The sequence below is a fragment of the Halictus rubicundus genome, chromosome 9, assembly GCF_050948215.1.
Source record: "Halictus rubicundus isolate RS-2024b chromosome 9, iyHalRubi1_principal, whole genome shotgun sequence".
Taxonomy (NCBI): Eukaryota; Metazoa; Arthropoda; class Insecta; order Hymenoptera; family Halictidae; genus Halictus; species Halictus rubicundus.
The window spans coordinates 14203463-14221483 of NC_135157.1; the positions used below are offsets into that span (position 1 = coordinate 14203463).

At 41.5% G+C, this 18021-nt stretch overlaps 2 protein-coding genes across 2 annotated transcripts in view; both read left to right on the plus strand.

Annotated features, from left to right (window-relative positions):
- Positions 1 to 18021, plus strand: part of LOC143357033 (L-lactate dehydrogenase) — a 234350-nt gene that overhangs the window by 38078 nt on the left and 178251 nt on the right. The gene's annotated exons all lie outside the window — the stretch shown is intronic.
- The window catches only part of Best2 (bestrophin family protein), a 76481-nt gene that overhangs the window by 29188 nt on the left and 29272 nt on the right, over positions 1 to 18021 (plus strand). The window contains exons 2-4 of the mRNA XM_076793145.1: positions 2261 to 2371; positions 5607 to 5778; positions 16133 to 16262. Of these exons, the coding sequence (XP_076649260.1) occupies positions 2261 to 2371; positions 5607 to 5778; positions 16133 to 16262 (413 nt within the window). The remainder of the gene's footprint in view (positions 1 to 2260; positions 2372 to 5606; positions 5779 to 16132; positions 16263 to 18021) is intronic.

Sequence of the window (18021 nt, forward strand, 5' to 3'; positions counted from 1 at the left end):
GAAATATGGTCCGAGGAATTCGACGTATTCGTCGGAACACGCTAAATGTACCGCTATACTTTCACTAATTTCCAACGAATCTTCTTTGCCTTCTGCGCCACAGGGAGATTAATGAGCTTCTTAATGAAGAAGCTTTCGTCATTGGTAGGAATGTAGAATTCTTTCGGGATTTCCTTGGAACCTGTTTTTGAGACGTCCTTGGTCCAGGAACCGTGTACTAGGTCTCGATGCTAGGACAACGAAGCTATCATGCGTGGGAATGATGATGGCAAGTAAAAACATAATCGGACTGTCTTCATCTAAAATTGAAACGACAAAAATATTTCACCTTGTAGGGAAACAGAATTTCACTTAATATTGAATGTATGGATTAAAACGATGCATCGTCTGATATCACGGAGTTCAAATGTCGCCAGTTTTACGGAAGATTACAGAAGATTGACAGGGTTAGAGGTGATTAGGCGTTTCCAGGGATTCGTGGATGGATTCATTAACCCTGTTAATTTTTGGGATTTTTTGGTGTCACAGTTGGCGTGGGCAAAATTGTTTTTATATCGTCTATCTAATGCTCAGCTCTGTTACGCTATGGTGAATACATTAGGGTGAAGCTGAATACACCGGACATCCGATGTTCTCATGAGGTTTTTCCACTGCCGTGACGTTTCAATGTTCCGTGCCTGCTCGTGTGAATTTCGATCGGTTTGCTATAAAACAAAAACCTTACCTCAAAATGAAATAAATAAGCCGACATACACTAACGAGCGAAACTGAGTCTACACTATTTGAAGCAACATAACTTTTTAAAAATTAGATCAAATGACTTGAATTTTATTTAGAAGTTAGAAGGATTAGTTTATTAGACGAGGTGTAAAAAATTTTTGAAAAAAATTTGAATTGTTCGGAATCGCAAAAGAAATAGTAAAAGTTGGTTTTTTCAGATTTTTTATCTGAGCCTGTAATGAAAATTTAAAGAATGTATTTGATTCGCTCGAATAAATTGTATCCATGCTGAAAATTTCACCGATATTGGTTAATTCGTTTACGAGTTGTAAACGATTGAAAGTGCGATTTTAAGTCGAAAATCGTGAAAAACGGCAATTTTCCACTTTTAAGCGTTTATGGAAAATAATTTTCTTCCTTTGTACTCCACGAAGGGAAGATTTTTAAAAATTCTTTAAAAAATTCTTTAAAATAGAGCAAAAAATTAAACTTTTAAAAACTCGGAAAAGGGCTATAGGCTACTAAAACCATCGAAGTCTCAAAAAATGCGTAGAATCAATTCACGCTCCTCGAGTGGAAGATCTCCAAAAATTTTTATAAAAATCTTGTATCTGGGGATGTCGAATCATATCCGTGGGCAAGAGGAGCCACGTCGGCCGCCATCGCACAAAGTAAAATCGTGCGGGCAAACAATGTAGAGACACGCCGCGACCGTCGATGATACGCGGCTTTTCACTTTGGCCTCGTTTTGCACTACGTTTCGTCGCGCTATCCCACCGGCTGCGGGATTTGAATTTAAAGTCATTGTCGCCACGCCGATTGGTATTGACGAAACCTTCGGGTATCGGCGACCTTCGGGTATCATTTGATTTCGTGCCCCGGCGAGATGACCCGGTCGTGCCGCGGGGCTCGTTTCGACGGTCTCCCTCCCGTGCCTTTGTCGTCGGACGGCAATAAAATTCCGTGAATAGCAAATCAAATCGGACGCAATGCACTTGCAATATTAAAGCAACAGTTACGCGTGGCGCGTGCGTTTCACAACGGAAAAAATATTGCGAATTCAGTGGACCCCGGGCTCGTAAAATTCGATCTAACCCTGACACACATTCGAGCATCGAACGGTTCCCGAATGTCCGACCATAATCCTTATCGCGTGCGACAATCGTTAATTCGAGCGAGATAATTACCACCTTTTTTTTTTACCGTTGCGTGGGATGTCGTACTACATCATGTAGTCTATCCAGCTATTTTTTTTTGTATTTTTTGGTTTCCTGTTGGCTTAGAATTTTAGCTGCTAATGGTGTGCAGGGAGCTTCCGACAAATAAATAGAAAATAAATATAAATTTATGTGCGTCTTGCAATTTGCAATTTTCAAGTTCTGTATGTCAGCGTTGTGGTTGCGGGATTTTGTGAAATTCAATGAAACAGGAAAGGTATAGCACGGAGACTTTAGATTGTGTTTTTTGAGTTATTGAGAAATAATTTTGATAGGAGATTGGACGAGTCTTTTTTAACATTTGTTTCTCTTTTGTTTTGCAGATGGCGGGGTTCCGTGTACAAGCTGATTTGGCGAGAATTGCTGGCGTACCTGTTCGTCTACTACCTCATCAATTTTACATACCGATATGGACTCAACGAGCACCAGCGGGTGTGAGTACATGAATACGTTCATTTGAATATCTTCCTCCGTAAAGTCAATGCCTTCGGAAGGACGAAAAGTTTAACGACAACCAAAATGTGGGCTGTCGCCTTGGAATTAAATCGCGCACGCAAAGATTTATTTAACAATGCTATTTTTAACATTTATCCTGTTCGAGCGAAAAGAAAGGTCAAGTCGAAGGAGACTGACCACATTATTTGAGTCACCCTGTACATAATATCAATCTTCCATTATGCCTCTCTACGTTAAAAATATTAGTGTACATAGAGTAATTACATTATTGTAACCGCGTGGTAAAGAATGTTATTTATAGTGCTGATGCGTGGGCGTTTCCAATTTGCAAACATCAATAATTCATACAAACATTATGAAGGTTCAATTACAGGCTACAGTTTCGTTTAAAAATTAATTTGTTAAAATGTACAATCTTCAATCTATACAAGTGGGTATAAACATTTTGATTTGTATATTGGTCTTTTCAAAAGGAATTACAGGACACTGAGGTCGTCAACAATTTTTCAGTTTTTCACGTCAAAAATATTAGTTCATAATCGCTGAATACAGCATTCAGTTAATGATTGTTCTATTTTTGTGTTTCAATGAACGTTATCTTGATCAAGGAGAACTATAGTTCGTCCCTGATCCCAGGATCACCCAGTACATTCAACGAACAGCACGATCGCGTACGATCAATGTCGATCGATAATAACTTCTCGTCGATACTGACAATGTAACACGCAACTATCCTTTCCCCGCGGTCAGTATCTTACGGAAAAACGAATCGGCCGACGCGTGTAGGTACATGCGAGTTGCCATAACTGCAGATTTTATGCCAGCCGATAAGCCCACGCGACGACGACCTTGGCCGCGCAGCAAACCTCCATATTTCTAACACCGACTGCACGTTATTAACAAATTTCCAACCCACAGTTCACTCAAATATTGCTCGAACACAGAAGAAAATTAAACGAACCAGTTACAATTAAACACACTCATTACGTATTGAAATAGAAAACAACTAAGAAAGAATAAAACAATTATTTTGAGATTAAACTGAGCCAGCATTATGAGGAGTTAGAGAAAAAATTTTAATGGCTAAGAAAAAAAAGAATAAAACAATTATTTTGAGATTAAACTGAGCCAGCATTATGAGGAGTTACAGAAAAAATCTTAATGGCTAAGAAAAAAAAAAAAAACAAATCCAATACAATTTTTGTCAGAAACTGTTTTCAGCTGAAAATGTTCCGGCCAAGTTAAGTACCAGAAACGATTTTTAAATTCGTCTGAAACGGATTTCAAGGGAAACCAAGGGCAGTGCAAGTATTAAAAAAATGCACAGAGCCGTGTTCAACGGGAATAAAAGTCGATTCGAGTAATTACGATTCCGCAGGTCGATTAATTTCTCCGAGAAATCCCGCGATGCAACGCTCTCCGGCCGTAGGCAATTGTGAAACGGCAATGGCCGCGAGCGGCGATGGAGCCGGGGAATATTTTACTGACGGATTGTACGAGGTAAAATCGCGGATACCGTAAATAAAATTGGGCCCTCGCGCACAATACGGGGCCCCGGGACGCGAGCCGACGTTACAAAACCCATAAAAACGTAACCTGTTATTTATGCCGGGATAAAAAGGCCGGATAAAGAATCGCGAGGGCAGCCACGGCCGCAAAAAAGGAGATACTCCCTCTCGTTTGAGGCCCGCCCCGATATTCGGGCCCGTTCTAAATTTAGAACAGACGAAGGGCCGGTTTCGGGACGGGACTTAGGGCCCGACGAGATATGACCGAGGATGAGCGATTCGCCAAACGAGATGCGGACGCGATGCAAAGGCCTCTTTCGATCGTATATTCGCCGGACTTTTCGAATAATAAATTCCGGGCCCGAGTTAATAGGATTTTTGCCGGGCATTCGCTTTCGAAATGTTGCTCTTCTTCAGGGAACCGCAGCTGCTAACCAGCAGTGGCCCTGAAATATTTTTGTCACTGTGGATTGTCTTCTTGGGGGGAGAGAGAAATTTACAGTGGTGGGATTTTAGTTTTTGAAACGTGGTTGCACGAGACCGCGAGCTTTAGGGGACGGAAATATATTATTTTTGGGAATGTATATGCGTTTCTTGACTTCAATCTCGATGGCGGTTTTAATCACGGAACAAATTTTTTAATCGTTTTGGAGACAATTATGACATTGGTTTTGTGATTTCTGTGAAACGTGGAACGGATTTTCACGAGTTGCTGGAAAATCTTAGTGGAAACTCCCATTTGCTAATAATCACCGGTATGCAAGACCGGTAGTGGTCACGTTGGGTGACGGTATCACCTCAACCTTGCTCCACTTGTAGGCGAGCCGGTGCAAGAACTTTACACCACACACGACAGACTGCCAGCTAAACAAATATTTAACTGCACGCAATTCGAGCAATCCTCCGATATCAATATTTTCCGTCCTCGAATAAACATACGATACATTTTCAAACACTATACAATCCCCGAGAAAGTTGTCGGACGCAGTTACACCTTGCACGAAGCCTCGAAGCCACCGAAGACCTTCCATGATCTTCCCAGAGCAAAAAGATCAAGGAACAATGACTAGAGACATCAAGAATGATCGTGGTGGGCAAAGTAGGCAAAGGTGCGAGAAAAGGAGCGAGAAAAATTATTAACAGATGGCCAGGGAGGCGGGAATTGTTAAAGGAGATTCAGAATGTCTTTAGTCAGCCAACAGTGTGCTGAATGTACTAAATTCACTGAATTCGAAATCCTCTTAAAAATTGATATACAATTCTTTTTCGTTTTTCTGAGCTTCCAATGAAAGGTGTCAATTTTAAAATATAAAAATATAAACATAATTAACAATATTCAACGTAGCTAAAGAAGCCAAGGTGTCGCCACGACCATAAGAAAAATGGCGAACAGTCGAGGCTTGGTACAGACAGCTAGAGCTGGCGAAGGAGATTAAGAACGCCTGTAGTCAGACACATAGTCTGTTAATAGCGTTTGCCGGCCGTGGAATTCAAGGAGAGTGATAGCTTTAGGGTTCTGCGGCCATTGTCGAGAACATACTTTTTCCGCACAGATTGTTCTAAAGTATACTGAAATGATAAAAACCATGTAACATTTTAATCAGAGTTACGAAAAAGGATCTGTAAAGATTCTCGACAGACTAATCTTTTAATTTTTGTAGGTGTGCGTTGGCAAATTATGTGAACGTAAAATTGTCTGTTCCAGGATCTTCGAGAAGATCAGATACTACTTCGGGAACTCGAGCGAGTCGATACCGATGTCGTTCGTCCTAGGGTTTTACGTGAGTCTGGTCGTGAAACGATGGTGGGAGCAGTACAAACTGTTGCCCTGGCCAGACAACCTGGCTTTGTTTATCAGCGCTGCAATTCCTGGAAATGTGAGTATGAACTGTAAAGATTAGACCCGCGCAGCGACTTCCTGCAAGCACAGTCTGACACGAACGTCGGCTGACAATTTTAGGAACACCATAAAGTCGAGACCATTGTGATACTGGATTGGCCAAACAATCTTATCCGCGTTCCAAGATTTATAAAGAGAAATCTGAAATCTTTGCCGTGTCGGATTTTATGCATTTATGACGAAAACGAGTCGAACACTGAACTAACAAGATATTGTTATGAAATTTTCCACATTTCAAGACGATCCAAAGAGAAAATACAGAGAAAAATTTTTCTAAAGAAAAAAGAAAATACTTTTAGTTAATTTTTCCCGCAAATGAATTTTTAGTTTGTTGCAATCTCTATTTTATTTGTTCTTTATCAATTGCAAGTGCCATAAAAATGTAGGCACAAGGAGAGTGGAATAACATGGTCTATCGCGACCCAAGACTTTCTTTTTCCTCAAAGATACTAATCGCTCGAGTACCGTATTTCGCCAGCAGCGTGTTGCCAGAAGTTAGGGCAATCTTCGGCGTTCGTTTCGAACGAAAAATTAACAAACGAGACAAGTACACGGAAAGAGGAATAACATCGGTCTATCGTGACCAAAGACGTTCTTTCCCCTGAAAGATACTAATCGCTCGACTACCGTATTTTGCCGCGGTGTTACCAGGAGGCTGGCACAATCTTCAGCGTTCGTTTCGAACGAAAATTCCCCGTAGTCGGGACACAGCCTTGCCGGTGTCGTGGTGTTGGCCGTAGCGTCGCGCTCGTCTCATTACGCTAATGAATTGCCGTGACACGTTTCGGTGTCGTTAACCTAAGTAGGTGCCAGCTCGAAGTCACGCCACGCCCAGAAGCGGCGAAGAAAAATAAAAAAGTGGCCGCACGGCGTAACGATCATCCCATAATTGGCAACCCGAGCGAATCTCGTCGGTTGTCCCGGGCTAACGGGCACGCCATGGGACACCATGGGACACCATGGGACACATCACGGGACGGAATGGAACACACCGTCGGATCGAACGGGGCACCGCGGTGCCCTCGGCCACGCGATTTAAACTGCCCGCGCACGTGTCTGACACGGTGTGCACGCCGGCCGAGAAATTGCCGTCCATTATCGTTACTTTCTCTGATCGCGTCGAACGGACCGATAACGAAAGTTCACCGAGAGTATGCTAGCGCGCCGGTGCACGCCGTCGTTTCAAAGGGAATTTCATAGCAATTCGATAACTTACGCGAAAAAACCGGGGGACAGGTCTGTCGACTTTGAAGCACTTCCCTGGTCCATGATATATTTTTTTAAATATCAGCGAATTTTTCTTCCAATATGTGCATAACCATCTTATAGTACGTACTTCGAAGTATGTATCCTGAAAGTTTCATTAAAAAATATTAATGTTCACAAACACGGCAGTTAATAAAATGAAGCCGGTGGAAGAGGTCTGTCGACTTTAAAGCACTTTCTTAGTCAATCATTTTTCTTTAAATATCAGCGAATTTTTCCTGCAATACGTTTATAACCGTCTTATAGTACATACTTCGAAGCATATATCCTGGAAGTTTCATTAAAAAATATTAATTTTTACAAACACGGCAGCCAATAAAGTGAAGCCAGTGGAAGAGGTCTGTCGACTTTGAAGCACTTCCCTGGTCCTCAATAATTTTTTTTTTAAATATTAGCGAATTTTTCGTGCAATATGTTTATAGCCATCTTATAGTACATACTTCGAAGTATATATCCTGGAAGTTTCATTAAAAAATTTCAATGTTTACAAACATGGCAGCCAATAAAGTGAAGCCAGTGGAACAGGTCTGTCGACTTTGAAGCACTTCTCTGGTCCTCAATAATTTTTTTTTTAAATATTAGCAAATTTTTCGTGCAATATCTTTATAGCCATCTTATAGTACATACTTCGAAGTATATATCCAGAAAATTTCATTAAAAAATATTAATGTTTACAAACACGGCAGCCAATAAAGTGAAGCCAGTGGAAGAGGTCTGTCGACTTTGAAGCACTTCCCTGGTCCTCAATAATTTTTTTTTTTCAATATTAGCGAATTTTTCGTGCAATATGTTTATAGCCATCTTATAGTACATACTTCGAAGTATATATCCTGGAAGTTTCATTAAAAAATATTAATGTTTACAAACACGGCAGCCAATAAAGTGAAGCTGGTGGAAGAGGTCTGTCAACTTTGAAGCACTGTCTTAATTAATAATTTTTCTTTAAATATTAGCGAATTTTTCATGCAACATGTTTACGACCATCTTGTACTACATACATCAAACTACCGTGTTTGTAAACATTGATATTTTTTTTTAGTAAAACTTCGAGGAAAGTTAGTTTAAGTTGTGTGCCGTGAGTCATTACAAAGGCATGTTATAAAAAGTTCGATGACATCCGAAGAAATACCTCAGAGATGACGATGATCTTTTCTATCTGTCATTCGGGCTTTCCCCCTAAGCTGTGGGATTAATTAGCCGGCTCGGCAGTAACCTGTGAACCTCGGGAGAATGTGTTAGCATCTGTGAACCACCGATCAATTTCACTTTCGTAGTTTCATAGTGATCGTGCGATCGAAAGTCCGATCGTGATATTTACATTTAATGCGAGTCGATTGAAACGTCTGTCTCTCGTTAATTAGGGTCTCGCGTAACAGATACGAAAAGGTGATTTTTCATTATTCAATAAACTCGCGAAGAGAAAGGACTTCGAATTAATTTGTGTATTAATTGAATCAGCGCGGCATACAAATCTGGAGCATCATTCATATTTGCGTGGTATCAATCACTCGAAAATTTCAACACCCTCGAACCGCATAAATCGAAACGGTTCTCGAAAGAACCGTGTGGCCCCGGTCGGGAAATCATTAAATTTCGAAACACACTTTGCGTAGAATCTCTCTGGCTCTCTACGCTTTCGAAAATGTGGCTCCACGAAATTTCAGAATAATAAATTCCCGGCTGTCATCGCGCCAGCGCTTCAGGAAATGAATCCCACCGTCACCTTTCGCACACTCATCCGACGATAAATCATCGAGCCTCTTCGTCTTCGAATTACGTCGTCGGAAACGTCTACGAGGCAGCTCGAACCGTTCAAACTTTATCTACGGAGCTCTTCGCCGACCATAACTATTTTCACGTGCTCGTCGGACTCCGGTTCCGGTTCGAACTTCGGCGGTCGCCGAGGAACGATCTTCCAGCCGCGTGGTCAATGACACAATGTAGAAGTGAAAGTGCAACGTGTGTCGTTGCGAGAAAGAAGGACGAACCTACGCGTCGCTCGCGAGGAGCTACCTGAATCGTTCTTGTGGTCTGATCCTGCGAATTTGTCTGGTCGTTGAATACCTTGAGAGGGTGTGTTCAAGAATTTTTTGGGGATGAACCGGTCAGCCTATTTTTAGGAAACTTTGTAGACTTGTTTATGAATGTTTAAGGCGCGCTCATGAATTTTTATGCGGTGCTGTCGTTAACATTCTATTTGTTATTTACTGTTCTGTCAATATTGAATATTTACTAGAGAGGGTGCACTTTGAGAATTTTTTGGGGGTAAACTAAACGACATAGATTTTTTAAACTTTGCAGATTTGTTTGTGGATATTTAGGTTACTTTTATACATTTTTATGCATCGCTTTTATTAATAGTATAGTAGTTCTCTAAATTAATTATCATTGAGTGACTCTACTTGAGAGGGTGCACTTCGAGAATTTTTTGGGGGTAAACTAAACGACATAGATTTTTTAAACTTTGCAGACTTGTTTGTGAATATTTAGGTTACTTTCATGAATTTTTATGCATCGCTGTTATTAATAGTATAGTAGTTCTCTAAATTAATTAACATTGAGTAACTACGTGAGAGGGTGCACTTCGAGAATTTTTTGGGGGTAAACTAAACGACATAGATTTTTTAAACTTTGCAGACTTGTTTGTGAATATTTAGGTTACTTTTATACATTTTTATGCATCGCTGTTATTAATAGTATAGTAGTTCTCTAAATTAATTATCATTGAGTGACTCTACTTGAGAGGGTGTGTTTGGAGATTTTTTGGGGGCGAACTGAGCAGACTATTTTTATGGAACTTTGCAGGCTTGTTTATAAACGTATAAACTACGTTCATGAATTTTTTCATACGTCTAATATCATTATTGTAGTAACTACACAATAATTGAATACATTAATATGCGCACTCGAGAAAGAGAGTGCATTTTGAGAATTTATTCCGGACAAACTGAACAATATATTTTTATGAAAATTTGCACACTGATTCATGCTTATGTATACTACATTCTCGAATTTTTATGCGCCTCTGTTGTAAATACTTTGATCATTATTCGCTAAGGAATCCGGGTAAATTTTTCAAATGTGTCCGACTATGGTTGGCAACGAGCTGTTCTCGAGTAGATCATGTTCTTCATTTTTCGTGGAAGCTCCATACAAGATCTACTGGCCGGTTGACACCTGGAGTCTCAACATACCATTTCCAGAAAAAATAGCATACTTCCGCAGAAACTTGGTCTCGCGGAAGGTCCGACTACCCGTATTGCCTCTTTCGTGGCTGAAGTCGACTGTAGTTATACTAGTTTGCGGGGGGAAAAAGTGTTCTGGAAGAAATTAGTATCGGAGTCATTAGTACCTATTCGCGAACTCTAATTGCAAAAAAAAAAAAACGAAACCTATTGATTTCACAAAAATGTAACTCTGTAATCGGTTAAAGTAAACTGAGCACACAGGAAATTTCACTCGGAAATCGATAAAAATCCGAGGATATTATAATCAATAATAATCCGATATTTCTGACATAGCAACAAAATTCCTGAGGCACGGGTCTTAATGCCCCCGGGTTGCAATTTCAGCTGCCCCACAACAAACCCTCGGAAATCGATAAAAATCCGACGATATTATAATCAATAAAAATCCGACGATATTATAATCAATAAAAATCCTATATTCCTGATATAGCAACAAAGTTCCTGAGGCACGGGTCTTAATGCCCCCGGATTGCAATTTCGGCTGACCCACAACAAACCCTCGGAAATCGATAAAAATCCGACGATATTATAATCAATAAAAATCCGACGATATTATAATCAATAAAAATCCGACGATATTATAATCAATAAAAATCCTATATTCCTGATATAGCAACAAAGTTCCTGAGACACGGGTCTTAATGCCCCCGGATTGCAATTTCGGCTGCCCCACAACAAACCCTCGGAAATCGATAAAAATCCGACGATATTATAATCAATAAAAATCCGACGATATTATAATCAATAAAAATCCTATATTCCTGATATAGCAACAAAGTTCCTGAGGCACGGGTCTTAATGCCCCCGGATTGCAATTTCGGCTGACCCACAACAAACCCTCGGAAATCGATAAAAATCCGACGATATTATAATCAATAAAAATCCGACGATATTATAATCAATAAAAATCCGACGATATTATAATCAATAAAAATCCTATATTCCTGATATAGCAACAAAGTTCCTGAGGCACGGGTCTTAATGCCCCCGGATTGCAATTTCGGCTGACCCACAACAAACCCTCGGAAATCGATAAAAATCCGACGATATTATAATCAATAAAAATCCGACGATATTATAATCAATAAAAATCCTATATTCCTGATATAGCAACAAAGTTCCTGAGGCACGGGTCTTAATGCCCCCGGATTGCAATTTCGGCTGACCCACAACAAACCCTCGGAAATCGATAAAAATCCGACGATATTATAATCAATAAAAATCCGACGATATTATAATCAATAAAAATCCGATATTTCTGACAGAGCAACAAAGTTCCTGAGGCACGGGCCTTAATGCCCCCGGATTGGAATTTCGGCTGCCACCCACAACAAACCCTTCGGCCACGATTTAGCCCGCGTCGGCTCGGAATGCCGCGGCTGATCGCGGCGCGTGCAAAAATGCGCTGCTCTTGGCAGCTCGAAAACCATCCTGTGCCCACGGCTCCGAGATGGTGGGAGAGCACCGGGCGAGCCATCCTTCTCGCCTCGGGGCTTGAATTCCAATTAGATTTCAATGAAAGGCAGAGGCCAGAAGCTCGTGCTGCCCACTCGGCCGCCTGCTCATTCACAAAACCGATACTTGCGCGGCGCTGTTACGTGACTACGCCCGGCTAAGTATACACGCTCCTAGGAAACTTACAGTCCCGTTCCGTCGTTCTGGCCAGGACCTTGCCCGTTGGCTTGGCCGCGTGCAAGACATTCCGTTGCAGACCGCGGACGCTATTTAACAACCATTGTTCTGCCCTGCGACGAGCCACTCTGCGACTTTCTCGGCTTGTCGCGCATGAAACGGAAGCCTCGAATGCAAGTTACGTCGCGACGGGTTCACACCGTGCAATTATTCCAGCGAACGAGCTACAAGTACTTGCGCCGGGTACCTAACTAGCTGATCAAGAGGGAAAATGGAGAACGGCCAGGGAATGAGGAGCTCAGTCTGATTACTATGGGGATCTGGAAAGATTGATTTTGTTTGCGGGAATTGCTCTGATTGGCCCATTATTGCTCTAGCAACATTTGGAGATGATGGTTCTGCCTGTGCTCGGAGTTTGATAGCTCTAGATTACGTCATTTGTATCTCATTGTTGTACAGTTTACTTTACTGAGTTCATTCTAGCTACTGTGGGGAGATGGGAAGATTAGTTTTAGGGTGGGGGAATGGCTCTGATTGGCTTGGGATTGCTCCACTGATTTTTGGAGATTATGGTTAAGAGAAAATGGAGAACAGCTAGGGAATGGTCGTCTGAGCTCATTCTAGCTACTGTGGGGAGATGGGAAGATTTGTTTAGGGTGGGGGAATGGCTCTGATTGGCTTGGGATTGCTCCACTGATTTTTGGAGATTATGGTAAAGAGAAAATGGAGAATAGCTAGGGAATGGACTGCTGAGCTCATTCTAGCTACTGTGGGGAGATGGGAAGATTGGTTTTGGGTGGGGGGATGGCTCTGATTGGCTTGGGATTGCTCCACTGATTTTTGGAGATGATGGTTAAGAGAAAATGGAGAACAGCTAGGGAATAGTCTTCTGAGGTCATTCTAGCTACTGTGGGGAGATGGGAAGATTGGTTTTGGGTGGGGGGATGGCTCCGATTGGCTTGGGATTGCTCCACTGATTTTTGGAGATTATGGTTAAGAGAAAATGGAGAACAGCTAGGGAATGGTCGTCTGAGCTCATTCTAGCTACTGTGGGGAGATGGGAAGATTTGTTTAGGGTGGGGGAATGGCTCTGATTGGCTTGGGATTGCTCCACTGATTTTTGGAGATTATGGTAAAGAGAAAATGGAGAATAGCTAGGGAATGGACTGCTGAGCTCATTCTAGCTACTGTGGGGAGATGGGAAGATTGGTTTAGGGTGGGGGAATGGCTCTGATTGGCTTGGGATTGCTCCACTGATTTTTGGAGATGATGGTAAAGAGAAAATGGAGAACAGCTAGGGAATGGTCTTCTGAGCTCATTCTAGCTACTATGGGGAGATGGGAAGATTGGTTTTTGGTGGAGGAATGATTCTGATTGACTTAGGCTCTGATTCTTTTGGCTCCATTAATTTTTGGAGATATTAAAATCTGCTGTCTACTAATACATAAATTCTAAAGAATAAGTGTCAAATATTTTTCTAAAAACGCTGTTACGCAACCAAAAGTTCATTAAAATCTAGTGCAACATGAACCTATTTTTCCATCACCGTTCCCAGGACGGAGTCACTATGTCTCCCTTTCTCCGACACAGCTAGAAATTAATAGCACATCTCGTCGCTCGCAGAAACGCGAGGAATCTGCTGGCAGGTGAAACTAATTGCCCCGTAATTGCTCGATATTAAGGAAAAAGGCGAGCCCGCCGCTGGCGTAACCTGATTCTTTCGCATTCCTGAATAAACAAAGCGCGTCCGCCAAGAAGAGTTAGCTTCCACAGGTATATACACACCGAACTTGCTAATTACAAAGTAACAGCTAATCGGCGCGGCGATTATGGCAGCAGTGTTTCGCAATAGGCGATCGTTCGGCTCGGAGATCGGGTAATCGTTCGTTCGTCACTCAATTACTATTGCGCGTGGAAATGCGCAAAGCGGTGGACGCTCGCATATTAATCATCCGATAATTACGCGTCGAGCATCATCGTTCCCCGATGATATCACGGGGGGGGGGGGGTTCGATGACGGTTTGCGCCACTGACGGAATCGGAGAACTTTCTTTGAGATCAACGGCACGGGAACCGCGGCACGTGGCTCATCGCGGCCACGTGTTATTAGCCGCCTCGAAAATCTTCGTTTCGAACGAACTTTCTTCGAACTGTTGCATGCATTACCGAGGACGACGTGCCTCGATCCACAAAATACTTCATCTAAATCAGCCCGTGAGTCACATACCTAAACGAACCACCTTGAAACCGGCCTCTGCAATTAGACTACCAATCATCGGTTCGGCGAACCACGATTTTTGCCGTCGTTGGTCATTCCGATGCGATCGCCGAATCAATTTCGTTTGATTGATCGACGATTCAAAGACTATTGTCCCCCGTGATTACCGTTTTTACTGCTTTCATAGTCGTCGATCGCAATCCAGCCTGATATCCACTTCTTTCGGAACACCTCGGTTGCAATCGGGCCTCATTTTTACCGTTTTTAGAAACCTTGTTGCAATCGATTGCCGATTGGACAGTCATTCTTGCCGATTGTTAGACGGTGCATTTATTGCGCGTGGGAATGTGGAAAATGTTGGGACCTGTGCGTGTTAACAAAAATTAATGCGTTATTATTCGAGTTTCATATGGAACAATTTTCTTATTGGTCAAAATGGGAATTCGATACAAGATGAAAAATTGAAATACTGCAGTTAAATAATTCCTAATTACCTGTTTTCCCTGATTAATTCAACAAACTCGTTGCATTCAGTAGACTGCAGATTTTGTGCATTTATGGGTTCTACGATTTTTCTATAATCTTGACAACCAGTTTTGAAGAAATGCAAGTAGTCTAATTATTGGACTGCGGATACTTATGCAAAATAAAAATTGTTTTCATCAATTGCAGGACACAGAAGCCAAATAGAAATTTTCTTTTATGGGTTATATCGAACTGAAACTAATGTAATAATGTTTTAAATTCTTTAAACTGCAGCTATTCAAAATAAACTAAAATAAACAACATTCTGCAGTACAGTGATGGTAATATTGTGGTTAGGTGAATGTTGAGCTAAAAATTGAGATAAAAATTTTCTTTTATGGGTTATATCGAACTGAAACTAATACAATAATTTTTAAATTCTTTAAACTGCAGCTATTGAAAATGAACTAAAATAAACAACATTCTGCAGTACAGTGATGGTAATATTGTGGTTAGGTAAACGTTGAGCCAGTTCGGTGGAAAATTTGCTACCTATGGAAAGGAGGCTCCGTATGTAAATTTTCGAACCAGGAATTGATCGTCGCCGATTTCCGATCGAATTGTCATTCCGCCGAGCATGTCAGGGATCGTTCACCGGCGGCGCAGGCGGCCGGTGATTACAAAACGGTCGATCGGTTACAAAATGCCCGCGCCGATCGCCAGAAACGAAAGGAAAAATGGCCGGGCAGGCGCCACCGCGGGTTTTTCTCCGATTAATACTGGAACGAGACGAAATCGGCGACGATTCGCGACCACGGGCCAAAAGAACAAAGGGAAAGTGTCTACAAGACACAGGGGGAAACGTGTTCGGCATTCGTGGCCGCCCAGGAAACGAATTGTACAATTTTTTTCTCCGCGGGGCGCATCGATACCGTGCACGAAAATCAATTCCTCATTTATTTATTCGATATACATACTCCAATGGAGAAATTTTCCCGAGGTCACAGCCAAGGTCAAAGGACTTCAAAGGACTTTGGTGGTTGTGCGCTAGAGATTCTAAAACTGAGCGTTCTAATTTTCTAAAATTAAGGGTAGTTTCCCTGGAAAAATTGACAGAAAACTTGCAAAAACGTTGCGAAATCGCGGGACAATGAATAAAAAGTGACGAAACAATCCTTTCTCAATTGTAAACACCGGCTGTTAATCGCTTGTAGGTGGCGAGGCAATCGTATCACAGTGGTCGTCCATCGAGGGCCATTAGTATGATTTATGGAATCGCCTAACCGAATGATGTCCATTAACCGGGAAAACTGCATCGGCGCGCTCCCTGAACGCATATAGTTGATTGCGCGCGATTGTTCGAGCCGAACAGTCGATTCTCGAGCGAGTTGCGACTCGAGACGTTGTGTGTGTGTGTGTGTGTGTGATGTGTGCGTGCGTGTCTGCAGTTTTGCAGTCGTTGATTGTTCTAGAGATAATTTTGTAACGTTTTCACATTGCAGGACGAGAGGGGGAGGCTGATGAGGAGAAACATCGTGAGGTACGCGGTACTGGCGTACGTCATCACGTTGCAGAGGATTTCGTTGCGCGTTAAGAGACGATTTCCGACGCTTCAGCACATCGTAGACGTTGGTCAGTGAGTTACCATTCACTTTATTACGTTCTCTATCATTTCTCCTACTCGCAGACCGCGCAAAAAATACCGACGTTCCAGGCACACTCTCGCCTGAATCGAGCGACTTCAATCTTGGTCGAACGTGGCCAACGATGCGGCGAAATGTTACACAAATATGAAACTTAATGGCCGATTTTCTAGCATCCATTTGATTTTTTTCGCGCTCCGAAAGTCCCTGCGTTATACATATTCCATAAAACTCGTCTCTTTCGTTAAGGGATGCAGGGGGTCACTTTAGTAATTTTTCGGGGATGAACTAGATGAGATATTTTTTTGAAACTTCACAGGCTTGCTGGTGAATGTTTAAGGTACATTCATGAATTTTTATACAATGCTGTCGTTAATATTGTAGTAGCTATTCGCTTTTTTGTCACCATTGCATACCTGCCCGAGAGGGTGTATGTTCAGAATTTTTTGGGGGTGAACTAAACAATACAGAATTTTTCAACTTTGCAAGCTTGTTTACGAATGTATAAGGTACGTTCATGAATTTTTATGCGTTGCTGTTGTAAATATTGTATTTGTTATTCAGTTTTTTGTCGTCATTGAACAGTTGTTCGAGAGGGTGCATGTTGAGAATTTTTTTGAAGGCAAGTTAAAGAACGTAGACTGTTTAGCAAAACAATTACCGGATCTTTAAATGCGTGTATTATTTATCGCTTCAAGGATCTCGCAAAAATTTTTGGAAGCCGTGACATTCTTAAAATTTGCATAAATTGTGCCTTGAGTTTTTAGACGTCTGAAATTAATTTAACTTTCGGGGATTTTTGCGTGTCCGGGATTGAAAAAACTCCTGAATTTTTAATGACTGGTTCCAAAAGTAGAGGTAGTATAAATGAAGAATTTCTAAAACCAGAAACGAGAAGATACTTAAAACTTTACTGCTAAGAAACGATTCATTTTACTGTCTGGATATTCTCGGGTGAAATGGGCACTTGTAAGGTTGGAATTAACTTTTTATAAACCTTTTTCTAAAATGACTATGCATTTCCAATTTATCGAAGACGGTCACCAGTTTCATAAAATATCAATATATCATTTTCCCCGCGCTGCGTTCGCCATTTTTGCGCACCATTCTCGTCACAAGCGAAATTCGTAGCGCTGCTCGAAAGACGGCGGGTAACATTTACATTAATTAACACACAACACAAAGTTCAGTCACACTGCAAACACGTCCCGAGACGAGCTGTAAGATAACGTCTCGCCGATTACGATTTTGTCGCGAGACACAATGCGATAATAAACGAAGATTAGAAGAATTAGTAGTAGAGAGATTTTCGAAAGATTTACAAACATCGACGAGTTGTGTTCAAAAGGAAGAAATAAATTTTTCTTTGGAAAATATGCACGAACATCAGCTCACTGTGAGCGCAGCAAGAAATACTTCCGAGAGTCATGAACACTTTGAACGCAAAACTAGCAACCCCAAAAATCCCATAAAATCGAAGTAAGTTATTTAATGAAATAAAAATTGAGTAATCCTCCAACTTTCTTGCACGTTACAGGTCTTAATTAAGTTTAGTACAATGAATATACCAACGTAAAAATTCATTTTAAAACCTGCACAAATAATTCCGTCAGCCACATATGGCGTTCAACGTGTTAAAAGCAGACATAAAGTGTTTTGTACCTTTTTCTCCCGATGCAGAAAATATGCAGAAAAATCGAGTAGCTCACCGGAAGCGCGGCAAGAATATTTCTAAAAATTGCCGCCGC